This window comes from Neltuma alba, unplaced genomic scaffold (assembly GCF_004799145.2).
Source record: "Neltuma alba isolate B1F8T4 unplaced genomic scaffold, ASM479914v2 tig00012221_pilon, whole genome shotgun sequence".
Lineage (NCBI taxonomy): Eukaryota > Viridiplantae > Streptophyta > Magnoliopsida > Fabales > Fabaceae > Neltuma > Neltuma alba.
In genome coordinates, this window is record NW_021636754.1 from 408,901 (window position 1) to 436,486 (window position 27,586).

General features: G+C 34.2%; 4 protein-coding genes across 8 annotated transcripts; 3 read left to right on the top strand and 1 right to left on the bottom strand.

The window, feature by feature from the left end:
- The first annotated feature begins 1,040 nt into the window (after positions 1–1,040).
- Positions 1,041–4,394, top strand: LOC114725066 (receptor-like protein 7). The gene has a single exon (XM_028911520.1). It carries the CDS (start codon positions 1,041–1,043, stop codon positions 4,392–4,394), a length of 3,354 nt encoding a protein of 1,117 aa, XP_028767353.1.
- A 2,186-nt stretch (positions 4,395–6,580) lies between these two features.
- Positions 6,581–11,881, top strand: LOC114725073 (histidine protein methyltransferase 1 homolog). The gene is made up of 9 exons (XM_028911533.1): positions 6,581–6,678; positions 6,808–6,948; positions 7,058–7,120; positions 7,266–7,332; positions 7,713–7,813; positions 9,207–9,251; positions 9,590–9,877; positions 10,274–10,376; positions 11,329–11,881. The coding sequence occupies exons 1-9, from the start codon at positions 6,652–6,654 to the stop codon at positions 11,409–11,411; spliced, it is 918 nt and encodes a 305-aa protein (XP_028767366.1). The 5' UTR covers positions 6,581–6,651; the 3' UTR covers positions 11,412–11,881.
- Positions 11,882–18,013: 6,132 nt separating this feature from the next.
- LOC114725067 (uncharacterized) lies at positions 18,014–18,890 on the top strand. Its single transcript, XM_028911521.1, has 2 exons — positions 18,014–18,137; positions 18,214–18,890. Exons 1-2 carry the CDS (start codon positions 18,014–18,016, stop codon positions 18,888–18,890), a joined length of 801 nt encoding a protein of 266 aa, XP_028767354.1.
- Positions 18,891–20,417: 1,527 nt separating this feature from the next.
- On the bottom strand, positions 20,418–26,860 carry LOC114725074 (pentatricopeptide repeat-containing protein At3g24000, mitochondrial). Of its 5 annotated transcripts, XM_028911538.1 has the most exons (3): positions 22,814–25,579; positions 22,495–22,562; positions 20,418–21,923 (listed from the first exon to the last, which is right to left on the bottom strand). In XM_028911538.1, exons 1-2 carry the CDS (start codon positions 25,464–25,466, stop codon positions 22,534–22,536), a joined length of 2,682 nt encoding a protein of 893 aa, XP_028767371.1. In that variant the 5' UTR covers positions 25,467–25,579; the 3' UTR covers positions 20,418–21,923; positions 22,495–22,533. The 5 variants fall into 5 exon arrangements, with proteins under 5 accessions (XP_028767371.1, XP_028767370.1, XP_028767367.1 ...); XM_028911537.1 differs by having other exon boundaries at positions 20,418–22,562; XM_028911534.1 differs by having other exon boundaries at positions 20,418–20,818; positions 21,586–25,579.
- Between the last annotated feature and the right edge of the window lie 726 nt (positions 26,861–27,586).

The window sequence follows — 27,586 nt, forward strand, 5'->3', positions numbered from 1 at the left end:
TTTTTTTTCCAAATTCTTATGGTTTTACTTTCAACAGTTCTGCAGAAATCGATGGATTTCTAGAAACTTATAGAAAATTGTAGAGTTAAAAGGTTTTTTTAGTCAAATAATCAAATAGTTTTGGCTTTGAAGAAAAACCATCAAACTAGGTTGATGGAAAGCTAATACTATTTCTACTTTTAATATTATGAAAGCTAGTTAATTAATTTAGATAGATTAAAAAAATTAGTTAAATGTAATAAATATGAGTTGATTTTTTTTTAAATATCATTTTTCTATTTTTGGATGGAAACCGTTAATATGTGTAGTCAATAATAGTCCTTTATAGAGAATAAATTATAAATTTAGGAGATAAAATAGATTAAGATATTATAGTTATGATCAAATCTAATTTTTAACTTGTTTTTATATTAAAAACAGGAGATAATAATATCTCAGATCAATGGAAATGGAAGGGCCTAAGGGTGGTGTCTGCTCCATAGCATCCATTGGTTTTCACGGTAGTCAAGATTGCTTAGGTCACGATGAAATCATGAGAAGTTATGCTAACTGCACTGAAAGCTTATAATGGGAAAATTAGACATTGGTGGAATGGATCAAATGCTTGACTTCCAAAGCCACTCAAAGACTACCAATATGTGGCTTAGATTTAGTAAAATACTTTTCGGAGTTCTCAGTAAAAAAAAAAAAGAGTGAAATTCGTTGTTTATAAAAAGATAGTATATATATTGATTTTTTAGAAGTATCATTTTTAATAATTTGCATTAGAAACTATTTTTTTAATGAAAAATCCCTTTAATATATGCAGTCAATAAAGAGAATTTAAGAAAAAAATTATAATTTTTGGAGATAAAATGAATTTGATATCTTACATTTAGAATTAAAACAAATATTTTTGCTAGTTCTTACATGTGGGATAGGAGAAAATATAAAGCAGGTTGCTAAGTATAAAAGGATGATGTGCCTAACAGCACAAGGCAAAATCCATCTTCACCTTCCTCACCCACTTCTAAGAGGAGGCTCTTCGTTAAACATACGCAATGAGGTCTATCCCGAACTTATGGCTTTCTTTGGTATCCTTTTGCTTCATAACCTTGAGCATCAATATCCTTGTTGTGGCCAGCCAAAGCCTTAGCCATCAAAAATCTGCTTTGCTTTATCTAAGAAACAGCCTAGAATTCAACCCTTCCAAGTCCAAAAAATTGGTTCATTGGAACCACAGTCATGATTGCTGCAAATGGAATGGAGTAACATGTGACAAGGGACATGTTATAGCTCTTGATTTGAGTGAAGAATCAATCACTGGAGGGTTTGACAGTTCAAGTTCAAATAGCCTCATCAACTTGCAATTTTTGCAAAATTTGAACTTGGCTTATAATGAGTTTCATTCTGTAATTCCTTCAGAGTTGAACAGATTGAAGAACTTGAGGTATTTGAATCTATCAAATGCTGGCTTTAAGGGTCAGATTCCAATTGAGATATCTCACCTAACAAAGCTAGTTTCTCTTGATTTGTCTACCTCACTTCACACTCTAATACTTGAGAAGCCAAGTATAGCGATGTTTCTGCAGAATCTCACAGAAATCAAAGAACTACATCTTGATGGCGTAAAGATACCTGCTAAGGGGAAGGAGTGGGGCCAGGCAATATCTTCACTGAGAAATCTTCAAATTGTAAGTATGTCATCTTGTAATCTCTCTGGACCAGTTGATTCTTCACTTGAAAAGCTTCAGTCTCTTTTAGTGCTTGGACTAAATAATAATAACATGGAAAGCCCAGTGCCAGAGACCTTGGCGAGTTTGATCAACTTAACCACCTTGCAACTCAGAAGTTGCAATTTGCATGGAGTGTTTCCAAAACAGATCTTCCAAATGCCAAACTTGCAGGTCCTTGATATGTCAGATAATCAGGATCTCCAGGGTTCTTTACCAAATTTCCAACATCATGGATTTCTCCATACCATGAACCTTAGCCACACAAATTTCTCAGGTCAACTACCAAGTTCTATCCAAAATTTGAGGAGGCTGTCTATATTAGATTTATCAAGCTCAAAATTCCATGGAATACTTCCTTCCTCAATCTCTCAACTAACTTCACTTGTTCATCTAGACTTGTCGTTCAACTATTTCACTGGCTCACTTCCATCTTTCAATAGGTCCAAAAACCTCACATATTTGTCCCTCTACAACAATCACTTGGAGGGTGAAGTTCCATCTTCTCATTTCAAGGGCCTTGAAAATCTTGTCACTGTTGATTTAGGTGGTAATTTTCTCAATGGGAGAGTTCCATCATCTCTTCTTGCACAGCCATCATTGCATGAACTAATTCTCACTAACAACAAATTTGAGGGGCTTCTGGATGAATTTCCCAATGCTTCTTCCAGCCCATTAGAGATCCTTGATGTCATTGAGAATAATTTACAAGGGCCTATACCTATGTCTATCTTTCAGCTCAGAACACTCGGTTTGCTGCAACTTTCCTCAAACAAGTTCAATGGAACCATACATTTGGATATGATGAGACGCATGGAAAATTTGGCTATACTAGATCTTTCTCACAACAATTTGTCATTTGATGCAAGTTTGGTGGACCATAATCAGTCCGCATTCCCCAAATTAACCAATGTCATGTTGGCTTCTTGCAAGGTGAAGGAGTTTCCAAAATTTCTCATAAATATGTCCAATTTAATGTACCTTGACTTATCCAACAACCAAATTGAAGGAACCATACCCAATTGGATTTGGAGGTTTGATTTTATGTTTTTTCTGAACCTTTCCAACAATTTTCTGACAGATTTGGAGGGACCTTTCCAAAATATTAGTTCCAATTTGTTCCTTCTTGATCTTCATTCCAACCAACTCAAAGGTCCAGCTCCTATTTTTCCTAAAAAAGTGATCTATTTGGACTACTCAAGCAATAAATTTAGTTCTATTGCCCCACCAGACATTGGTAATCAACTCCCTTTCCTATACTTTCTTTCCCTTTCGAACAATAGTTTCCAAGGAAAAATCCATGAGTCCATTTGTAATGTTTCAAATCTTCGAGTGATTGATCTTTCCGATAACAAATTTGAAGACACTATTCCTGTATGCTTGATAAGAAAGAGCGGCACTCTTAGGATGTTAAATCTAGCTGGAAACCACCTTAAAGGCCCACTTTTTGATGCATTTTCAACTTCCTGTGCCCTTCAATTCCTAGACCTCAATGAAAATTTCTTAAGTGGCACAGTCCCAGTGTCTTTGGCTAATTGCCAGAAACTACAAGTCTTGAATCTTGGAAGGAATCAATTCACTGATAGATTTCCATGTTTCTTAGGGAACATTCCAACTTTAAGGGTCATAGTTCTAAGGTCAAACAGATTGCATGGGAGTCTTGAATGTCCAAATAGTATCAAGAAGTGGGAGGCACTTCAAATTGTTGATTTTTCCTCTAATGACTTAAGAGGTACTCTCCCTGTAGCACTCCTACGAAGTTGGAAAGCACTGATGGTGCCTGATGAAGAAAACAATGGATCGCAATTTGGCCAATTGCATTTTAACATCTTTGATGATAATAATCTTGTGGACTTCATGATTACACTATCCACTGTGAATAAGGATCTTGCACTGAAGCTAACCAAACTTCTTACATCAGAGCCACTTCTTTTTGTGCTCAGCCACTTGTTCTCTGAAGTTAGTGCTAATGATTTTGGTCATCGAAGTTACCTGGATTCAGTCACAATTGTCAACAAAGGAAGACAAATAAAGTTCACTAAGATTCTTATTGCCTTCACTTCTTTGGATTTCTCATCCAACCATTTTGAAGGGCCAATACCAGAAGAGCTTATGAGTTTCAGAAAACTTCATGCTCTTAACTTGTCACAGAATGCTTTTTCAGGTCATATCCCTTCATCTGTAGGGAATCTGAAGTATCTTGAGTCATTAGACTTGTCTCTTAACTCTTTCAATGGAAACATACCAACAGAGCTTGCAAGTCTATATTTCCTCGAATTTCTCAACCTCTCCTATAATCATCTGATTGGGCCAATCCCAATAGGTACTCAAATTCAATCATTCGAAGGAGATTCTTTCAAAGGTAATGAAGGCTTATGTGGACCTCCATTGACACATAATTGCAATTTGAATGGGGCTTCAGGATTGTCACCACCATCATACAAATCATCTGAATCATTAGATTCTGGGAGCTCTATTGATTGGAATTTCTTGAGTGCTGAATTGGGATTCACTTTTGGGTTTGGTATTATCATCCTTCCCCTTATGTTTTCTCAACGATGGAGGTTGCAATACTCAGAATATGCAGACTACATGCTTTGGAAGATCATTCCTCAGCTTGATTTTGTATATGAACATCGTGGGGGAAAAACTTACAGAAGTTTAAGGTGGAAGCCTTTTTGATTTCAGTCAAATAAAATTGAATGACCCCACAACTCTTTCTCTGCCCCTCCCCCCTTTTTTAAGTCTTTCTCTAATATCTGTAAGAGGTGGTGGATGATATCAATAAGAGAACTGAAACGAAACATGGTTTTGTGTTCAAGTTCCTATATAGACCCCTCTTCTTGTCAGAATTTTCCAGCTAGTCTTATTAAAATTGTTGGTATATCCTCTGACAATATTCTCTTTGAAAAGGTACAAATTGAAATTTGAAATAAAAAATGGTTATTCTTTATAAAAATTTTAACAAAGAGGTATGTGTTTTCATTTCCTCCTCTGTATTATTAAGATTTACACCATGGAACAGAATTGGTCAAAGCGTGGAAACTAAAGTGATTATGTTTGGATAGTATTGTCTTAGATACTTCTAACTTCTAATGCCATCAAACTCTTCTTTTCTTTGGCCTGCAATACCATTAGACTAAAGAAAAAACTATTACAGCTTTGTATGCTTTAAAGCTCATTTTTAAAGACCGCAGAGCTAGTATTTTGCACTAATGTTTGATGGATACAAGTCTTCAAGCCCCCTCTTCTGTAAGCCTTGCTTATAATACACACACACGCACGTTCCTTTTTGGTGCGAGTGAACAAAGATCCAAGAGAAGCAGAAGGAGAGAAGAATTTTTATTTCACTTGTTTAATATAGACAATAATCAAATTAAATTTTTAAAGAATTAACGCTTTTCTCAAATAAGGTTGGTCATGGTGGAATCTTCTCTCCTTTTTTTCTTTTCATTTCCCTAAAAAATCTCCATCTCAATAAAACACTAATGTTATCACCCTAACTGTATCATTTTTGCCTACATCAAATATTTTCTCAGGTTTCTGCCATTGCCCATGAAATATATAGAGAAGTTTACATGCTACCTCCGATCATTAGTATCACTTAGCTAATTTAGATACATTAAGAAAAGTAATTAAATTAGTTATTTATTAAAAAAACGTATTGACTTTTCTAAAATACATTCTTAAATTATTTGGATTAGAACTATTTTTTCATGCAAACTTTCTTAATATATGAAATCAATGGAGTTAGCTTAGATAAATGAGGAGGATAAAGGGATTGTTCTTGTAAATCTTACACAGAATGTTATTACTTCCACATTGGGAGCCTTATAAGTGTGGTGGGATCTACAAGTTCAAAGGATTCTTCTTCTTAATAGGCTAATCGTTTAGGATTGATCTCTTCTTTTTAGTTTATACTTATCATATTGGTACTTTCATTAAGAGCTAGCCAACTGAAGAGGGTTACCTGCAGGGGATTCTGAACAGAAGGGCTAATTAGTAGGAGACTAAATGAAGTGTCGTAGAGTAGAGTTGTTGAGGATGGCCAGGTCTCGAAAGGGGTGATTTTTATGATCCTGTATGAATCATTAAAAATGAAGAGTAAGAATTAAGATTATGATTGAAAAAATATATTAAAACAATATTACCTCCGGTTCTTAATATAAGAGTTAGTTGACTAATTTGAGTAGATTAAGAAAGTTTGTTAAGTTAGTTATTTGTAATAAATATGTATTGTCTTTCTTATAACACCCTTGTTAATAATGTATAATAGCTAAAACTACTATTTGATGAAATCTTTAAGAAATGCAACTATTGTAAGGATTACTTTGAAAAAAAAAATATATAAATATGAGAGACACGGTGAATATGGATCTTATATTTATAATCAAATTAAAAGTCAAACTACCTCTTATATTAAAAACTAGAGGTAATATTTAGTATGAGAGATTGTTTATTATATGGGATCAAACAAACCTATGTAAATGGAATTGGTGAATACTATGTCTAATCCCACCTCTGTGGGTTTGCCTAATCCCATATAATAAGTAATGACTCATGTTAAATACTAATTTATTAGTTTTTCTCAATCTTAATCACAATTCTCACCTCTCATGCTCAATGCTTCATACCAAAAAAAAACCTATAAATCTATGCTTGAGGAGCCTAAGTTTAAGGGGTCTTTCCTCTTAATAGACTGGACCTTTGGAATTGGTTTTTTCCTTTTGAAGTTAGTGCTCATCACACACAACCTAATCAAAAGTTAAAAAAAAAAAAAAAACCACCTCATAATTTTTCTTTATTTTTAACATTATATATGTATGTGTGTATACGAAGCCAAAATTTTTAACGTTGTATATTGGCTAACCCCAAAATAGCAAAGAACGGAACCAAAAATTTTTGACATCGCGTTAGAAGCAAGAGACGAACTGAAGAAATGACGGCGACGAACTCTGATTCTGAGGTGAGTGCTGTTGAAAGTTGCATCACATCAATTGTAATAGCTGATAGCGTCTTCTTCAGTCACTGCGCTGTGCTTCTTGTTGATTTAAGCTTTCAAGTTTGTTTTGTTGTTGTGCCTGTGAAAATTCAGTCCCAAAAGCCAAGTTTCGAAACATTTCGATTGTTCTCCTCCACAGATGGCGACAGCACCAGTTCTGGGTTCAGTTTTTTTGATGCTAGACAAGCACCTTCTATACCCCCACCTCCCTGTATTGAGGTGTTTGCCTCTGAGGTATTCTTTGCTGTTGCTATTTTCTCTTTACTTTTTTTTTTTTTTTGGGGTTTTGAATTTAGTCTCAATGGGAATTATTTATTTTGATTACTGTATCAATCTAAAACAGGCTTCATCGTCGGTGGAATACAATGCGGAATCAATAAGCTTGGATGGGGTTACTCTGCTGAAGGTAGCTTGTCTCCTTCCACAATTTTATTGCCTGAAAATTTCCAGCCTTGAACTTCTGATAGTTTCATGGCTGAGTTAGATTTATTTTAGTTTCATGGATTAATTTGTTTATGTAACAACTGAAGTAGTGCTTGTTCCATTCTTAGGGAAGGGTCAATACGCAAGAAGTTTTTGGCTTATCCAACTCTGATTTAGTGCCAGGGAAATATGAAGGTGGTGATATATTTTTCTGTGCATTTTTCATATAATTTGTTTGGTGCATAAGAGATTTTCTTCCCCAAACTCTTGGAATCCTAACTTTTTGGATATAATAGGGACTTATTTGTGCAACGTTTTATCACCCCCCCCCCCCCAAAAAAAAAAGGAAGCCATGAACACCATGTTTGATACTGGGCTGTTAAACTTTTTGTTTATGTCAAATTGAATATCTTCATAAATTGGTTTCGGAATACTTGAGACATGAGGATACCAGTACCCAAGGATTAATTGCCTCCGGAATGTCTTTTTGTTTCTGTTACCACTTATTTCTTTTGGTTCTAATTTAACATTTCCTTATTAAAAAACTGACCAAATGTTTTAAATTTGGAGTCTAGGTGGGCTAAAGCTGTGGGAAGGTTCACTAGATCTAATTAAAGCCCTTAATTCAGACATCAGAAGTGGGCATATTTCATTTTCCAAAAAGCGAGTTTTAGAGGTCAGTTCTTAGTTTTAGGTGACTCTGTAGTGTCTAAGATATAACTGTGGTTGTTTGCTCTGGAAAAGAGGAAAAACATCAAGTACTTATGCTTGTTATTGCTTTTCTGTTTGAAAGTATACTTTCCCGTATTCTTTACTGACTATTACCCCGTATATTAGTCTTGCATTGGTGGGCAGTTGTACTATTACCTCTTATCATCTGTTCCTGTATGTTTAGTTGGATGAACTTAAATATATGAGAGCTTTCATGTGTTATGTGCAGAGAAATTGGATATGTTTGTCACCATTATAAGCTTCTTAGTCATAAGTTCACTGTTTTCTTTTGGTTTCTATGTTTGGCACTTGGATGGACATCCTGTCCTCCTCTCCTTGTATTTTTCTTCCTTCTCTTCTGAGAGTTTATGCAAGAGGTGTAAAATATAAGCTTCCATAATGTATAATGACATTCTGTTGAGTACTTTTGTGTGATTGGCTGGTGGTATCGACTTTGTGCCGTGTGATCCCTGTGCTCTCGTCTTTCTATCAGGAAGTTTTCTTATATACATGCTTGTTAATTGTTAATGCTATGTCTGCTTGAGAGATTTGATGGCAAAAGGTAATGCTGGCAAGAGTTAAGTGTTTTTATTTTCATGGCGGGGCTGCAATTTTGCCCTTGAACATGCACCGCACGGGTGCAATTGATAGTGTGTGTGCATGTATTTTTCTCTCTTGGGAGGTTGTTGGTATTGAGCTTTTGTTCCCAACATACAAGGAGAGCTCATGCATGAAGTGGGTCCCTGTCACCATGCACGAATTTTGCTTATCAGTAACTGCTCAGTGTATGCTGGTCTTATAAGTCTTCTCCACTTCTTTATAATTTATGTACTATGTGATTTTTACGGCTATTAGTTGTAAAGTAAGGGAAAATTTAATTTTAAGGGATCCTTGCATTTACTGAGGAGAGACTGAGTTTGACTACTTTGTTTTATCTGATAATATGATAGAGGCAAAGAGTTTAGTAAATCAATCTTTGAGAACTAATGGAAAAATTACAGCCATAATCTTTATCAATAATTGAAAATATTAACCATTCCGGATGTCACTAGCAGTCAGTGCAGTAAAATCTTTTGAAGAGAGATAGGGTTTGAGATTGCATTTCTTACTTTTTCCATGCTCAAGCATTAAAAGGTACTGGTTCTTTTTCTTTGTTCCGCATGGTTCTTCTTCATTATTATATCATATTATGAACATTGAGTTTTCAAATGCAAGTAATCACTTTTCTTGATATTTTCCTGTACCACAATTTTTTTTTTAAGGTTATAAGTACTGCACTTTATTTGTTGTTTGTTTGTTAAATAAGCTATGCCGAAAGTTGTGCTAAGGAAGTAATCTCAATATATTTGACTTTTCAGCTTGGATGTGGTCATGGACTTCCTGGAATCTTTACATTGCTTGAGGTAAAACTTGGGTCTTTGTCTTTGCTTTGTGGTTTTTTTTAGTGAACGCGTCACAACTTTCGGTAATTCTTTACATTGCTTGAGGTAATTCTTTTCTATCTTGTAGCTTCGGATCCTGGGTCAAGCTAAAGATCACAACTTTTGTTACCCATCCTGTATATTTTCCTTTCTTAGTTTAACATAGTGAAATTTTATATACAATTCGTATAGAAATTACTGTACAATTTCTATATATCTCATAAAATGGGTATTTTTTAAATTATTTTTTTATCATCCCCCTGCACTTGATGCACAGTGTGAAATCTATTTCATAATTATGTCTTCTCTTGTTGCTTTAGGGGGCAGCTGTTGTACATTTTCAGGATTTCAATGCTGAGGTACTACGTTGTCTCACCATTCCGAATGTAAACACAAATAAATTTGGGAAACATCCATCATCTTCAAACATGGCCATAAGTGACAAGGCAGAAATTCGCTTTTTCTCTGGGGACTGGAGTGAAATTGATAAACTGCTCCCTCTTGTTGATAACAATGCAAAGGATGGTCCTGGTTATGACTTTATTCTAATGGCAGAGACAGTTTACTCAATCAGCAGTCTCCAGACCCTCTATAATCTTGTTAAGAAGGTGCTATTTTAATCTGTTACACGAAAGAATAGTATTTCATTGTGTGCTATCTCTTATTCACTCTAGCCTCCCCAAGTGATTCCATCCAATTATGGACTGAGGCTCTTTATTTTTATCTCAGAAGCCCTCGGCTTTTTTGGGCATTATGTGCAATACGCTATTGTTGAGCCAAAGCTTGCTTTGATATTTTATCTTGTTCAACTGAGGTATTTGATTTACTTACCATGCGTAATGTACCAATATATTGTTGCATATCACGTGGTACAATACATGAAAATTTCAGAAAATGATACAATCTATGGCTTGCAATACCGACAACTCAGGAGGGTCTACTTGCCTGTCTGGATACTTTTCTTAAAACATATTTTTGCTTATCAATTGAAGTGTTCAATACAGTGTCTGCGCCATCCTGATGGAGTTGCTTACATGGCTGCAAAGAAGTATTATTTTGGAGTAGGTGGTGGAAGTCGACGATTCTTATCTGTGGTTGAAAAAGATGGTAAGCTAGTCATGACATTTGGTTACAAATTTTGACTGGCTAATTAATGGCAATATATATGTTGTGTTCAACGTTTTGTACCCTGTGCCTAAGATGAAATTAAAAAACTGCTATAGTTGCAGTTATGCAGTTTACCTTGCCTTTTTTCTAACTGGTTATTTGTTATGTCCTTCTGTTGCATAAAAGGAGGTAATTTGGTGATGTTTCAAGCTTTTAATATGCCACCCCTTCTTGTTGGTGAAACAATACCGAGTTTTTGATACCTTGGCTTTCCATTATAACATACACAGGAAGTCTTGTCTTCTCCTTATCTTTTAATTATGGAGCCATGTATCTCGTCCGGAGTTAAGACAAAAATCTGGTTTCATGTCTTTTACATGTCTGACTAAGAAAGGTGCTGAGTCTTCCACATGGGGTACTCGTTTGGTGTACACAATATAAAAGAAAAAGAACAAAAACTAATTTGGAAGGTAGAAATAACTCTAGCACCTTTTTTTGACAAAAATATAGAGAAGTAAAACATTGACTGATCATTGCGAGAATATAGCTGACAGAGATATTGCTGGAGGATATTAGGGAATAAGTTACAAGTCTCTTCTGTAAATGATGGAAGAGGAAATTACGGAAAAAACTGATTCCCTATTACAGTGATAAAATGGACAGAAAATGAAGGAAAACATACCAAACAGTAAGCACTTCCCTGACTATTGATCATGTCTCTCTTCAGCCAGACATGCCAATCCCTTGCTCATTCTCTTGCGTGCAACCCTTGATAACGTGTTGCTGGTATGGTGGACCATTCTGTTGGCTTTATTGCTCTCATCCTCTTTATGCGTTGCATAACAAAAGAAAATAACTTGTATCTTTCTGCTGTTGCCACCAGAAGGAATCGGTTTCTTTGTCTTTCTTTTTACCAATTATACTGATTTTCATTTGCCTTTTGCCTCTATAGGGGTCATGAACAGTACTCTCGTTGCTGAAATCACAGATGGTGCATCGAATGTGCGTGAAGTATGGAAGCTTTCATTCAAGTAGTACTGTGTGTTTGTTTGCTTCCTGCCCAATCCAAAGCTTGTTTTTCTCTCAAATGGATGTCTCCACGATGAAAATGAGATGGCTTGGGCAACAAGTTGCCTCGATGAAGCGCGGATATTTCAAAAATAGAATCATACTGTATCCTACTCTAGACTTGCTGTCAAATATTTCATGTGACATAGTGCATCAAGTTCCGTGGAAACATTTTATCTTGTCACCTTTTGGTGTTCATATGATACAGTTGTGTCTTGTATCTGTGCCAATGTTGGTGCTTTTTAGGTTCGTTCCATTTTATCCATTTTGAGTGAGTATTATTGGACACGTTTCGCCAGCGTGATGGAGATTGTATCATCTAGCAAATATTCTCGTGTCGTGCTATACTTTTGCATTAAGATTTTCCCCCACTAACTTAGAAGGCTTTCCGTACATATACTCTTTTTAGAACAGTACAATGGCTTCTTGATGGACAAGTTTGAAGAATTGCTTTAGTGCCTATTTAGATTAGTGGTGGAAAAAGTAATTTTATTGTCAGTTTGATTTTTGAAAAAGTTAGATTGAGTAAAGTGATTTACGTTGAGAGTGACTTTTATAAAGGAGTTATTTTGTAAAAGTAAAAGTTGTTTAGATTGTGATTAAATAAGTAAATTTAGTTTATAAAATTATCAAAATGGGTTACAAAAATTGGAATTAATCAGAGGCCATTGTGAAAAATAACCATACATCCCCTACGGCCGTACCTTTCTGCAACACTAAGGGTGGAAACAGGACAGGCAGGGGCTTACGGCTTAATCTGTTTTCCAAAAGAGACAGGCTCAGGCCTGTTTAAGTTAATAGGCTGGGCTTAGGCCCTTTGAAAGGCCTGTTAAGCCTGTTAGGCCGGCCTGAACCTGTTAGAAATTTATAATTATAATATATAAAAAAAAATTAGTTAATGGTATTGTTAATGTGTTCTTTTAATTTATTTTTAATTTTAATATATAGTTAATAGCTTAGTTCTTCTCTAGATTTTGAAGTTTAGTTGACAAGTAAAGATAAAAATATAATTTAAAATAAAAATATCAATGAATAATATGATCTTTAAATCTTAAAAATATAAATAAAATAGGAAAGAAAATTTTTGTTCCAAGAATGATAGATTAATTAACTTATGTATTATATTAATTAAATTATGAGACTATTTATTCATTGTAAAATTAATAGTTTTTTCTCTTTATTTATTTGTCTTAATTTTTTTTGTACTTAAACATAGTTTTGTCTCAAATTTTAACATACAATTAGAACTAGTTTTTAATAATATCCTTATAAATTGTAATTAAGATTTAAATCAGTACCTATGATACTAAAATTTAAATAAAAGACAAGACTAAAAAATTAATTATTATGTATGCTTTTTTTTATTTTAGCTTTTTTCTAAAAAAATTATTGTAATTTGAATTTTTTAAAAATACAGTATTTAAACAGGCTTCAGGCTAGGCCAGGCCTTTATACAAGTCAGGCTCAAGCTGAAAGATAAGCCCGTAACAGGCTACAGGCCAGGCTCAGGCCTATAGGTTACAAAATAGGCTTGGCCTGTTAAGAGTAAAGCCTGACTTGGCCTGGCCTGTTTCTACCCTTATGCAACACCTATTAAATTTTCTCTTTCACACATTTCTTAAACGTCTTATAGGCATTTAAAATTAACTCATAAATTACCAACCATATGTAATCAAGTTTTACAAAATTTTCTCAATTGAAGCTCTAAACAAAATTCAACTCATGACCACAACAAAACAGCATTAGCCAAAAATACTTCATCCCCTCTCCTACTTTCATGCATAACAATTGAAATAGGAAAAAGAATTGAGCATACCCGTGGCCACAACACACCAACACAACAAAGGAAAAGAGAGAGCTTTTTTACCAAAATGCGATAAACAGTAAAACTATATGCCAAAATCCTGCACTTTTAAAACTATTTACCAATATGCTGCACTTAAAATCATTCTTGACAAAAACGACTTTCAAATTACACATAAGTCGTTTTTGGCATGAACGATTTCAGAAGTCGTTCTTGGCATGAACGATTTCAGAAGCCGTTCTTGGTATGAACGATTTCACTTTTAATGTTTTTTTAAATCAAAAAGTGAAACATTCTTGGCGTGAATGATTTCTGAAATTGTTCACGCCAAGAATGACTTCACTTTCTGCCACACATGCAAAAATAAGAATCCCCGACGATGCTCCTGTGAGGCTACAACATATATAGTAAATATTACTTCACCTGACTTATATTGGATTAAAATTTGAAAATCCCAGTTTTTTAGTTTTTTTTTTTCAAATAGAGCTTGATGAAATTTTCTATCATTTCCTCTTCTTTTTATCTTTCTCATACCAAACAGTACGTAACAAAAAAAGTTATGTTTTGATTGTAAATTTTTAATTGTAGCAATTAAGTTGTAATACTAAATTATTATTATTATCATTTTGATCACAAGCATAAAAGGCCCATGCCCAATACTTGATTTCTTGTCAAACCGAATAAATGCCACATGACAGGCTTTTTTACCAAAATACTACAAGCAGTAAAATTATATATCAATATGCTGCACTTTTAAAAGTATTTACTAATATGTTACACTTAAAATCGTTCTTCAGGTGAATAATTTTTAGTCATTTATTTGGTGAATGACTTCTTCATAATCTGTCCTCGATGTGCATGAGGTGAATGAAAATCGTTCTTCTGGTGAACAACTTCAAAACTTCATCTACTGTTGAATGACTTTCCCATTCTTTCCTGATTAAAATGATTAGTATAATGATTTATCAATCATTTGAATGACAAAATCATGACTAAATAATGAGAGAAAAATGTTATAATGATGTTAAAACTAATTGTCAAATATGTATAAAATGTATATTAATTAAAAATAAAAAGTAATAAATAAAGTTTAAGTTTATGAAGAAAAAATTATACACCTTACTAATAGTGACTTCCAATACTACATCTTGACCTTCTTCTCATACATTGTGGGCGTTGTTGTTGTATATCAATTTCTTGAGATTCAAATGTCTCATTTGTTTTTTGTAGTTGGTGTGTTCAAATCAAACCAAGGTGATTCATTTAAATATATAGATTGTCGAGGAGTGACAAATGCTTTATTTGATGGTACACCATGTTCAAAATTAGAAGCATTGTATTTAGCTAAAAATAATGCAGGATTATCTAATAAAGTCATGAATAGTTGAAATTGAGAAGGATTGGCTGAGTTGGAAGGGGATGATGATGAGGGTGCCATGTAATGAGACTCAAGTTATGTAGGATCGACAGAGGTGAAGGGGGATGATGGTGACGGTGATATGTCAGAAGCGTAAGTAAAAATTAGAGGTTCCTGTTCCCTTGCATTTTCATTTTCAATTATAGGTTGGGTAGACAAGTATTTTTTTAATATTAAAATTCTTTCTTGTAATATTATTTTAGTAATAACATATTATGAAGATTTTTTTTATTTTACGCATACACATATTATTTATATCTTATAAGACCTATTTATTATTTCATTATTTTTGTAAAATTTAATTTAATAAATATTAATTTATTGCATGAAATTAAACATTTAATTGGGCTAAAGTCTTTTAGACCATTGGGTTGAAATGAAGGGTTCAAAAATAAAGATTTTTTCTCTAGTTTATCCCATTCATTAAAAATTATTTACTTTGATTTCTTTTAAATTGTAAAAATATATTTCAAATTCTTAGTTTTTATTTATCATAGAATTTAAATAATATAAGTTTAAAAGATTTTATAAGTTATTTCAATTTATAATTCAAAACTTTTAAACACTTCTTTATTACAAAGATTTATAAACATAATTAGTTAAATATATATTTATTATAAAAAATTAGTTAAAATTTTAATCAAATATTTTATGTTTGCCTTAACTGATTGAAATTAATGTAACTATAAAAATATAATTTAGGACTGTATTAGAATTAGAAGTAAAATAGTAAATAAATTTTATTTTAATATAAATTTGAGTTAAAAATAATATTTTTAGAATCTTTTTAGAATACTCCTATTAATAGTGTTAATTAGTTAGACTAAACTGTATGTTTTTAAAACAAAAGAAAGATCTATGTAATTGATGCAAACTAGAAGGATGATCAGAGTATTTTATTCTTGATTCAAAACACTTATATCATGACATGTCATCATCAATTAAAAAATACAACATAACAAATAGCATGGAAAAGGAAAAATGAAAAAAAAAGAAATTATGAGTGCTCTTCATTCATTTTAATTTTTCATTACTTACACCTTATTTTTACCTAAAAAATATATGAAAGCAATAGTTCATTAGAAGTGGGTAGAACACTTTTTTTTTTTAATTTACCAACTTAATATATACCACATATTTGATATTTAGGGCATATATATAATTATTTTTCAGTTTTATCTTACCAAATTTAAACTTCTCGAAAAGTATACTTTCATAAGAAAAAATAATAATCATATACCAAGAAAAAATAAAGCTTATATCAAAATTTTAACATCTTAAAACAATATAACAGATGATAGTTTTACTGTTAAAATAAGAGGCACTTAGTTTAGAAAGAGTACAAATATTCCAGATTGTTAAACCCACCACTCACTTCCTGAAAATTAGAACAATGAAATATTAACTCATCAAGGGTAGTATGGATGAAAAATCAAATTGTATATCACAACTGTAAATTTTTGAAAAGAAAAAATATAAGAGAAACAACATACCCACAGCAGTAGTAAAAGAGTTTGTTTGTTTGGAAACAAGAGTGAAAAAATAACAGTACAGGAGAATAATAAAAATGAAACAACAAGTGAGAAGAAGAAGAAAAGAGAGAATAATGAAAAAGAAGAAGAAGAAGAAAAAGTGAAGAGCAATAAAGCGCAAGGCGTGAAGAGAAGGAATTCACATATAATATATATAAAAGTATAAAACCATAGATGCTGTAGCCTCACGGGGTTCTCGCATGTGTTGTTAGAGATGCTTATAGAGCACACATAATTGGTTGGTCTTGCATGTATAATTGGTTGGTTTTGCATGCATAATTGGCAGAAATTCAGACACATAGGGCGTGAATAGGAAAAAATGAAATCGTTTACGTCAAGAATGATTTCACTTTTTGATTTAAAAAAAATTAAAACGTAAAATCGTTCACGCCCAGAACGATTTCTGAAATCGTTCATGCCAAGAACGACTTGTGTGTAATTTGAAAATTGTTCTTGCAAAGAATGATTTTAAGTGCAACATATTGGTAAATAGTTTCCAAAGTGCAGCAATTTGATATATAGTTTTACTGTTTATCATATTTTGGTTAAAAAGCCAACAGCTTGACTGAACCAAACCTATTCCCTTAATATGACTTTTACACAAATAATTTTTTTTCAATATAGCTTTTATAGAAGATTAGGTAAAAGTTAGATAGTGTAATATGATTTATGTTTAGATTGAATATTGTGAACAAATCAGTTTGAGCAATTGAAACTTGTTTGAATGATTAATAAAAAAGTAACTTTAGATGCAAAATGACTTAAAAGGATATGATTTTTATTAGGTAATACATATATGATATTATATGTATATAATGTGACTATTTTAAAAGAAGTATTGAAAATAAAATTATTAAAAATAAAGGAATTTAATTTATTATTAGGAAGAAATTGAAAAATACTAAAATACTTAATTAAATATATTTGATGGATATATATATAAATTAGAAATCATACAAATGCAATGACTCCCGCACAAGACAGCAGGAGCATGGTGGGGAGACGGCAGAAGACACTGGAGATAAAGGTCGATGGCCTCTGTTCTTTTCTTTCGATTTTTTAGCCACAAATGAGAGAAAATATGCACGCAAGAGAGGGTCAAGGTGGGTAAAAAATTTAAAATACAATTAATACTCCTAACAGTATTATCCATCGCACTGCCCACCTCAAAAAAAGCAAGACGGATCAACTTATTCCAAGAGTCTATTTGAAGCAAAAAGGTCATATTGCCAAAACGTGGGACCAAACACTCTTTCTTGCAGCCCCAGCTTTTCCATTCGGGGTATATGTTTAAGCCCCCAAATGGCATCCCCAACACACCCTAATGTGTATTAAGCTCTCTCAAAATATCATTCAGATGGAGATTAACATACAATATAATTATCTAATCATGCGCCTGGTTATGAGTACCTCGCAAACTCAAACTTGTGACCTCCTTGTTTCAAACTAGTTTTATGTGTTCGATAATATTTCGAATAAGACTGTTTTTAATAAGATGATACCCATACGCAACTAAAACATAGTATAAAAAGTAGGTCTGGTCTGCTACTTAAACAGCATGAGAAAAGGTTCATTGCTTTTGAAGAACTAATCAGTTAATTGAACCGTATTTTCTCCTAAGAAAAGACTCTCTTACTTTGCGGGCTTAGAATACAAGTGACTTATAATTAAAAAAAGAGTGATAATATGTAGTTACAGACTTACAAATCATGAATATTTATTATTAAGTGTTAGAGATTAAAAAAAGTTGTTGGTAATGATAAGTTAAGGAAAATTTTATGTAATTGAGTTTCTTTTCTTGCTATTAAACTACATCATGAATGGACTTTCTGAATCGCAGATTCAGTCTATGATTAGTCTTAAACCCCAAATATTGTTCTCAAGTGTGGATAAAACCCTGAAGCCAAAAATTGAGTACTTGCAGCTTCTAGGGTTTCAGGGTTCTGAATTAGGTGAACTTCTCTCAACGAATGCAATTCTTTTAATTTGTGGTCTGAATAATTGTGAATATTCAAGGATATGGGAGGTGGATAATCTCAAACCAACAAAGGGTTTTCAACAATGCGGCTTTCCTCAAGAGTTGTGGGATCGTTGGGTCTCAACTTTCATTTTTACTGACACATAACGCTAGTCTTTTTGTAATAAGAGAGTCCCAGCTTCGAAGCTATGTTTCGTGGGCTGTAAACTTGGGTTTCTCCATAAACTCAGGGATGTTGGTACATGGGCTCCGGACAACTACTAGCATGAGCATTGGCAAATTTGAGAACAAGTTGGAAGTAATTCAGAGCTGTGGATTTTCCAAAGATGAGACCATGCAAATGTTCAGAAGATCTCCAGGATTGCTTAGCAGATCTGAGGAGAGGCTGAAGTTTAAAATTCAAGTGTGCTTGGTTAAAATTATGCTGCCGAAGTCACTACTGGTTAATAGCCCTGTGATTTTGATGTTGAGCATGGAGAAAAGGGTGATTCCTCGATGGAGGGTACGGAAATTGCTAGTCTCAAAAAATTTACTTAACGAGAATCCCAGTTCTCTTCAAGTGCTTCTTTTGCAGGAGAAGAAATTCTTGAAGAAATATATTTCCAAATTTAGAGATAATGAAGAGGCTTTATTGGAGGCTTACAAGGGCCCACCATTTGGAAGATGCTTCTACATAATAGTGATAATTAAGTCTAGTACTATCTCCGTTTCTTAATATAAAAATTTATTTGACTTTTATTTTAGTCCTAAATATAAGACTCAAATCCATTTTTCTCTCATATTTATGTATTTTTTTTAAATAATCCTTCTAACGATGGTAGTTATAACCAATACACTTGATTAGCAAGGATATTTTAGGAAAGACAGCACATATTTGTTACAAATAACTAGCTTAATTTTTTTCTCTAATCTTTTCAAATTATTCAATTAACTCTTATAATTAGGAGCAAAAGTAGTATCTAATAGGAGAATACATGTGCTTAATAAAAAAAAGAAAGAAAGAAAAAGAGAAGTTCTGTTTCATCGGCTTCTTTACTCAAACCTTACGGCGCCTAACCATATGTTTGGATCGAACTGACATTTTTTTAAAAAAAAAAATTTAGATCTAAATGCAACGTTTTTAAGATTTATATGTGACCCGGCAACTCAGTTCAAAAGAAAAATGACTTGCAATATTTCTATAGCATTGCAACACGAAATTGGAAGAAATTAATGATTACGTGTCTCATATTGTAGATATTAAAGCACTCATTTTAATATAATTGCATAATAATTTGAAATTTCCAAAATAATCCTCTCACCCTGAGGACCTTTCATCTCATTCCATTATCTGGCGTGGCCCTGTATGGTAAATATTAGTAACATCATCTAAGCTATAAATGGCTGGGTTTTGGATACAAAGGAACTGTAGAAAAGGGCTGATATTAGAGTAGAGGGAATAATTTAGTAGAAGAGATTAAGTCTAAAAAATGTTTTTTTAATCAAATGAAAAAGGAAGAATTTCATTAGAGGACCAAAAAACCAACATTATTTCCAATCAGGACTAAGAATTAAGAAATTCTAACGTTTCACTGCAGTATTTTAGGGCCAAGATGTTGGGAAAGAAATTTATAAAATAACCTTGGCTAATGAAATAAAAAATAGACTGAAGAAAGAGTAAGTGGGCCAAATCCCCTTGCCATGAAAACTAATGCTGCGATAATCCACATACTTATGTTGTTAATAAATATGTTTAGGTATAAATTTAACCTAAGAGTTTTCATTCAGAAACAATAGGTACTTGAAAGGTTATTTAGATGCAAATTTGCCTATAAAATTTAAAAGTCAACATTACTATTTTAATAGTTAATGTTAGACTTTTAATGATATAGAAAAATACTGCTATGATTTTAAAGCTTTAAGACAAATTTGTACTAAAAAAACTTTCAGATAACTAGTATTCTTGAATAAAAACTTCCTGAACAAATTTGTACCTTAACCCTTAATAAATCTTATTGGTCTAAATAAATTTATCTAATTAGTCGATCACTTATAGGTTGAATTCATTCAAATAGTCATCCAAGCAGCATGACAATGCCGAAGAATCAGAATCTCAAGAATCTACCAGCTAACTGTAATCAAACTGCAACACAACCAATAGCCACTCTGAATCATCAACATAATGCATTATAATCAAGAAAATAATGGCGGTAACAATAAAAAACCCTATCTCACCAAGGGGGATCAGTTGTATGAATCATGCATGAATCACAGTGCGCCAATATGCCCCATCAAAAACCCATTAATTGTAGAGATTTGCGAGCAAAAAAGATGAAACTAGGACAAAAATTGTAAGATACATAGGGCAATATGATCTCCTTCTCTCTTGACAATCATCTAGCTTTCTCTTTCTTAAAAGCTCTAAAATCTCAAAAGAAAGGAGGGAAAAAAAACAAAACAAAACAAAACTCCCAGGCTTTTTGCTCGTTGCACCAAACAAGGTGAAGTAACAATATTGATGTCTCAGTATGACTAACATGGAAGTCTTTACGACATCTAGCAAGTTGTGATAAACGGAGATATCATCCCGACCAACATAAGCAATGTCCAGAGCTCCTTGCACCCCTTGGATATCGACCTTTTTCACTCGCATGGCCTGATTTCCTTATTTATAGGCAAATAAGTCCTACAACACAATTAGAACCAAATGAAATTTCTGCTCAAGAAATACATTTGAAACGCATGCAAATCCAAATTACAGATAATACGCTATAGAATTCACAGATTAGCCACAAAAATCGGGGGATATACAAGCACAACCCAATTGGACAAAAATCCTGCAAGGTGGTATTCAAGAGAAAACATAGAATTGAGCTCTAATCATATCCAAACTTATTTATGGCCTCCTCAAAAGCTGAAGCCGATTTTTGTTTTAAAAGAAAAGATTGCCCTGGCGAATCTAAAATCAAATATTGAAATAAAAGTCTTTTTCATCTTTTGTTTATTTTCTTTTATAATTAGGAAGGAAGGATCATTTGTCCTCTGCTTTCTTAAGTTCTCCCTTCTCATCAAAACTATCAACGCAACAAAATAAATAAATAATGATGATAACAGTGATGGTGATGGTGATGGTGATTTGTCACGCTCTAGGTGGTTATCCTTTTTATTCAGATTTATCCAGTATAATATTAGAGAGGATTGGGATGTTCCGTCCACATAGTTATCAGTGGGCAAGCCTGTCAGCTAACCATATCTCAGACTCTGTTCTAACCATAAGTTTAGCCCACTTCCAGAAATCTAAAAAGCAACCACCCAAGATGATGAACAAGGTGCAAAAGGCAGTAAATGAAAGACAGTCCTTGTCAGTTAAAACAGTATCATTCTGATAATTATATGAAACTCCATTCTCAAACAGAGATCAGGTTTCAAACCTTGGGAGAAAGACAGCAGAAATGCATGGAATTGTTGTCGCAATCCTGAAAGGCCAAGCATTATGGGAAGGGCGAAGCCTCCTATCTTTATTAGCACCTGTAGAGAAACAAGGGACAGTACTTGGGGGGAAGGGGATTACTTGGTTCTTACTTGGTAGGAACCCAGTGTATCTATCTATAGTAAATAAAGTAGGCCAATAGTCAATAAAATACTATAGAAAAACTATTTCAATAGTATCGAATAGTGCAAGTATGATCATGTATTCCACCGCGAAGTAAATCAAATCCCACCAAAGCACAAGCAACAACGGATCTAAACATCATGTAGTCATATCACACTGCATTTCCAAGAAACAAAGGGGAAAAAAAGGGGTTTGAATCTTTGAGTGAAAAGAGGGGGAAAAAATCAACAATAGAATACTAAAAACAAGTGTTGGGCTTTAAGTAAAAAGGGAACTAAACAGAGCATGCACAGCTCTTAGACTAAGAAAACTATCAATCTCATTATACTAACCAATAACATTTAATAAAGGCGAACATTTAAAATGCAAGGAGAGTCAAACTATGATAAAGTAAAATGCACAAAAATCAGTTAATACTCAAACGACAAAGAAACGACAAATTAATAGAATGGAAATATAAGAACCATCCAGCATAAAATAAGCAACGAAACACATTATAAAATATAGATTTTTTCAATAAAGTCAAATAAAAAGGAAAAGAAAATCAAAATAAAGAATGACAATGCAAACATATAGACTAATGGTATTCAATTGGCTCTATTCTCTCTCATACGTGATTATAAGATTCGAAGATGAGAAGAAAATAATAAATCTTCTTAGGGAACTAATTTGAGATAAATAAAATACAATGTCATTTGGGAAAAAAAAAAAATGCAAGACAACTAACCTCCCATTGTGCAAGAGGAATAATTATAGCCTGTATCTTTCATTGGTATAATCCACTTTTTCCAAGAGCTGCAACCAATTGATCGAATAGAACTCAAGCATGGTTTTAATTTCTTTGCCCAGTTTTTCAATTATATATTTGCAACAAAATCCAATCCGCTACCAGTAGTCTAAACAAGAACACTTGCCACCAGTAAAATGGTGAAACCGGTATGCGTCCCTAAGTATAATTTTCCTACTAAGGATTTTGCTAACAAGCTTGAAAACAGAGTGGCAATCACCACAGACACGAAGATTCTTGAATATTCTAATTGGCGAACCTTCTGGACAATTGATCAATCCAAATGCAAGGGCAATTCTCTCACTATGGTTCCAAAGATTATGCTCCTTTTGTTCTTCATCTATATCTTGTAGTGAATAGCTTGTGTCAGGCACAAAACCTGTCTCTTTTAGCAGCTTCATGAGCTCTTCCAACTTCACAATGATTTGTTCATTCTGTGGATGACTCTGGTCTCCCATTCCAAAAGAAGTCACCTTGTTCCTCAACTTGATCCAACTGCAGGCAGGCTTCTTCTTTATATTATGAGTAATCATTTCTTTTCTAACATTCTCTACATCATCCCATCTTCTGGTTGATGCACATACATTAGAATAAAGAACATAGGCTGAATCATCTGAGGAATCCATCCTGAAAAGATTCTCAGCAGCTTTCTTTGCAAGTTCCATATCACCATGTATTTTACAAGAAGCCAACAAGCTACGCCACACAAGGTCATTTGGTGGAACTGGCATTGTGTCAATAAAAGCCTCAGCCTCAGCAAGCCTGCCAGCTCGCCCAAGAAGATCAATTATGCAAACACAATGCTCAATTCCTACTGGAACGCAAAATTCACTAGTCATTGAAGAGTAGTATGCAAGACCCTCTTCCACTAGACCGCCATGACTACAAGCAGATAAAAGTGAGACAAAGGTGACATGATCAGGTCTCAGTCCCAGACTAAGCATGTCGTGAAAAGCTTCCCTAGCCTCTTGGAAAAACCCATGTCTTGCTAATGCTGATATCAATATGTTCCAAGACCTCTGCAACCTGATGCTAGGTAGGGGAACAATTTTTAACACATCATCAATTTCCCCACATTTTCCATACATATCCATTGTAGCATTTGACACATAATGATCTGACTCAAACCCAAGTTTAACAACCAAGGCATGGAGCTGCTGGCCCTCATCCAATACAGCCAAGTTACCTACAATAGCAAGAGATATGGAGAAAGTAAACTGATCTAAACGAAACCCAGCACTCATCATTTTTACAATGAGTTTGAGGGCCTCTTCACCGGGCCCATAATGAGCATTTGCAGCAATAATAGCATTCCAAGCACTAGAGGTCTTACTACCTAACTCATTAAAAATGAAATTACTTGTATCAAGATCGCCACACTTGGCATACATTGTAATGAGGGAACTTTGAACATACGTATCTAATTCATGCCCTGTCACAACAGTATGTGCATGGATAGGGAATCCATGTTTTAAAAGATCATCAGGAGATATGCAAGCACCAAGAACATTGACAATTGTGATGTAATTTGTACGTACACCTTCTTCTCTCATTAACTTAAAAGCTTTCAATGCCTCATTAGGTTGTTCATTATCAGAAAAGCCACCAATCAGTGCATTCCAAGTTACTTCATCTCTCTTGGGCATGGCTTTGCACACCCTTTGTGCATCAGACATCAAATTGCACTTCCCATACATGGTAACCAATGTATTGCCTATGATCAAATTGTGATGTAGACCAAAAAGGATTACAAGAGCATGAACAGTTTTTCCTTCAACTATGTTTGATTGGTTAGAACAAGCGGCCAATGCACTTGTGAAAGTAACATAATTCATTGCCCTTCTAGCCCGGAGCATGTCAATGAAAAGTTGTATAGCTTCTAGGTACATTCCATCCTCAACATAGCCTGACATCATGGAATTCCAAGAGATTAAATCCTTGTCTGGCATTGTATGAAATACAAGCTCTGCATCCTCAGATTTTCCAGCAACAGAATACATAGTTAAGAGACTATTACATACACAAACATTTGATTCTAGTCCAGATTTTACAAGAAGACTATGAAGTCCTCTTCCCCAACTCAATTTTTGAGCCGACCCACACACTGATAATAAGGCCGAAATTGTAATATAGTTTGTTTCTGTATCAGTATTACGCATCAAAGAAAAGTTTCGAAGAGATTCTTCACAATGACCATTGTGCGCAGCTGCAGTAATGATTGAATTCCAAGAGATGGTGTCACGTTCCTTCATGTCATTAAACACAGAAGATGCCTCCTCCATGCTACTACAGCTACCAAACATGGATATGAGGGAATTCACCACAGAAACATTACTGTCTAGTCCAGATTTAATCACATTTCCCAAGATTTGATAGCCCAAAAGTCTATCCCCAAGCATCCCACAAGAACTAAAAACTGTAGCAATTGTATTTTGATTACAATAAAACCCATTGCGTCTCAGATGCTGATAAATATTTATAACCTCCTCCTGATCACCATTATCTGCATAAGTCACCATCAAAGAAGTCCAAGACACTATATTTGGTTCAATAATCTCCTCAAAGGTCTTGCTGGCCTCACAAACCCAACCATATGAACCATAAAAGTGCAGAAGACAAGTGCCTACGAACACGTCAGAGAACAAACCATATTTGACAACATAACCATGAATTTGAAGTGCTTCTTTGATCATACAGCCTGACCTATCACATGCAGTCAATAAACTAGCAATTACAAAACTGCTCGGCTTGGCATCCCTTTCAAGCATATGATAGAAAAAAGGCATCGCTTCAAAGTACCAACCACATCGAACTAACCCTGACATCATGTTATTCCAAGAAGCTTCATTTCTCTCCAGCATTCTGTCAAACACATATTGTGCATACTTTATGTCACCAAACTTAGAGTACATGTTAATCAAGGTATTTTCATAGAATGTGCTGAGCTGAACAACATCTTTTATACATAATGCATGTAGTGCTTTACCAGCAATTCCTTCAGTAATTTCTGAAAAACCCTTTTGAAGAAAACATGAAATCTGGGGGCTAGGGTGGTTTGAGAGGGACCAGTGGGCCCCATAGCTCAAGGTTTCTGTGATGCATGTGATAGTATTAGAAGGTGACTTCAACTGGTTTTGGCAAGTGTAAGCACGCAACTGTACAGAATGTGCTGCAAGAAGAAACTTTCTGCCAAACCTAGCCAGCTCTGGCTGACTTACTCAGCCCTGGATAATAGCAGTACAATAGCAAATTCTCACGAAGAACTGAGAATGGCTTGCCATCAACATCTTGATTGTCTTTTATTCTCAATTATTAACCTGGCAAGCAAGACATGATATATGTCATCATGATATATTTCCAGCCAACAACTGATTTTTGGGGGAAGGGGGGAGTGTAAACAAAACCAACAGTCATAATAGAAAGTAATAGCAGATATTATAGGCGTATTAAGTTTTTAATCCTACAATAGATCCAAAGGCTTCAGCATATATGAACATTACCCAAGCCTATTCTAGGGACTTTTTTTTATTGGCCAATATGCCCGGTCTCCTTGGTCAAAAGACTAGTTTCTGTATAATTATACACCATATAAAAGGTGGAAAAAAAATTTCTATGATTCTTTAAAATCCATCTAATTACCAGTTACCCTCTCTTACACGCTATCCATGCCATGTACATCCGAAAAAAACAGATGATTAAATATATAAAAATAGTTGGAGGGCAGTGAAACCGTGTTCAATACTTCATTGCGGGAACCATGAGATTGGAAATGCAATAATTATTTCAATAATGAGAGTTAAATTACCTGGAACCTTGTCCAACCTCCTTCAATGATCACGGAGTATTTATCGCCCAAATAAAGTTCGATACTTTGGTAAACGTCCCTAAATTCTACCATAATCATTATATGCCCTTTTGCCATATTAGGATAGAAGAAATGAAAAAAAACAAAAAAAACAAAAAAAACCATTCAGGTAGAATTTATTAGAACACCGAAATGGTAATGGTCACCTGAGTATTGAGCTCCAAAAACAAAGTGTACGGTGTCCCCAGACACAAAGTATAGATTATCAAAGAGACGAAAGTCTCCAATTAAAATTAATGAACGATGGCATGTGAGCTTGGCTGAACCGCCGAAACCGCCGTATATTGTGCAGACTCGGTTGCCAATTCCGGTCTCAAGCTTCCCACTCGAATCAAAATCAATATAAAGGCATCTGGTGGAGGAGGAGGAGGACAGAGGGCCTGCGAGCAGCTTTCAATCAGATTACTACATAAATTTCAGCTCTAGAAAAAGGGACGAATATGTAAAGAGGTTCAACTCAGCTGACGGAGGGAAGCAGAGGCGTGGGGTTTTTACTTTTAAATAAATCAATGCTAATGGTTTTAAGGAGGGGTTTCCTTTTGGTTTCGTTGTTCGATTCATTTTCCTTGTTACTGAAAAAAGAGGCATTTTACCATGGCAACTACCGCCATTGGGTTGGGTTAAGCTCCACGAGCTCTACCAATAAGAAATCGGGCTGTGGGGGAGTTTTGTTGGTAAATGGATTGCTGGATTTACTCATTTTATTGGCTTATGAAGCGGAGGAGTGGGCCATTTTAAAGGGGCTTGTGCCTTGCCAGCTTGGGATCTTGGATTTAAGATGATTTTTCTTGAATCTGATTCAAAGAACTTGGTGGATTTATTATCCAGAAATTGCACTAACAAGGAAGCAAAGCAAGTCTAGTCTTCGTGCAGATTCTGAAGTTGTTGAATTATTCATTGGAAGTGCCTTTACCGCACATATCTCGTGAACAGAACCAGTTGGCAGATGCTTTAGCAAAGGATGGTCTTTCATGCTCCTCAATATTGGACTCTTGCCCGCTGCAATTGAGAGCTTTGTTACCCAAGAGTATGTGGAATTTGATTCCCCAGAGTTTTTAATTTTGTGCTTGGGCTTTGCCCTCTTTTGTACCAAAAAAGAGGGGAATTTTTTTTGACAAATAGGAAATAAGAATCTCATGACAAAAAAATATTAACGGAAAAGGATAT

What these genes read in the sequence shown, in the direction of transcription:
- LOC114725074 (XM_028911534.1), bottom strand. Translation starts at nt 25,466, where the DNA reads ATGTACTCTAAGTTTGGTGACATAAAGTATGCACAATATGTGTTTGAC.
- LOC114725067 (XM_028911521.1), top strand. Translation starts at nt 18,014, where the DNA reads ATGAATGGACTTTCTGAATCGCAGATTCAGTCTATGATTAGTCTTAAA. An exon ending in GCAGCTTCTAGGGTTTCAGG is followed by an intron (nt 18,138 to 18,213) that starts GTTCTGAATTAG and finishes TGAATATTCAAG; the next exon opens with GATATGGGAGGTGGATAATC.
- LOC114725066 (XM_028911520.1), top strand. Translation starts at nt 1,041, where the DNA reads ATGAGGTCTATCCCGAACTTATGGCTTTCTTTGGTATCCTTTTGCTTC.
- LOC114725073 (XM_028911533.1), top strand. Translation starts at nt 6,652, where the DNA reads ATGACGGCGACGAACTCTGATTCTGAG. An exon ending in CCAAAAAGCGAGTTTTAGAG is followed by an intron (nt 7,814 to 9,206) that starts GTCAGTTCTTAG and finishes TTGACTTTTCAG; the next exon opens with CTTGGATGTGGTCATGGACT. An exon ending in GAATCTTTACATTGCTTGAG is followed by an intron (nt 9,252 to 9,589) that starts GTAAAACTTGGG and finishes TTGTTGCTTTAG; the next exon opens with GGGGCAGCTGTTGTACATTT.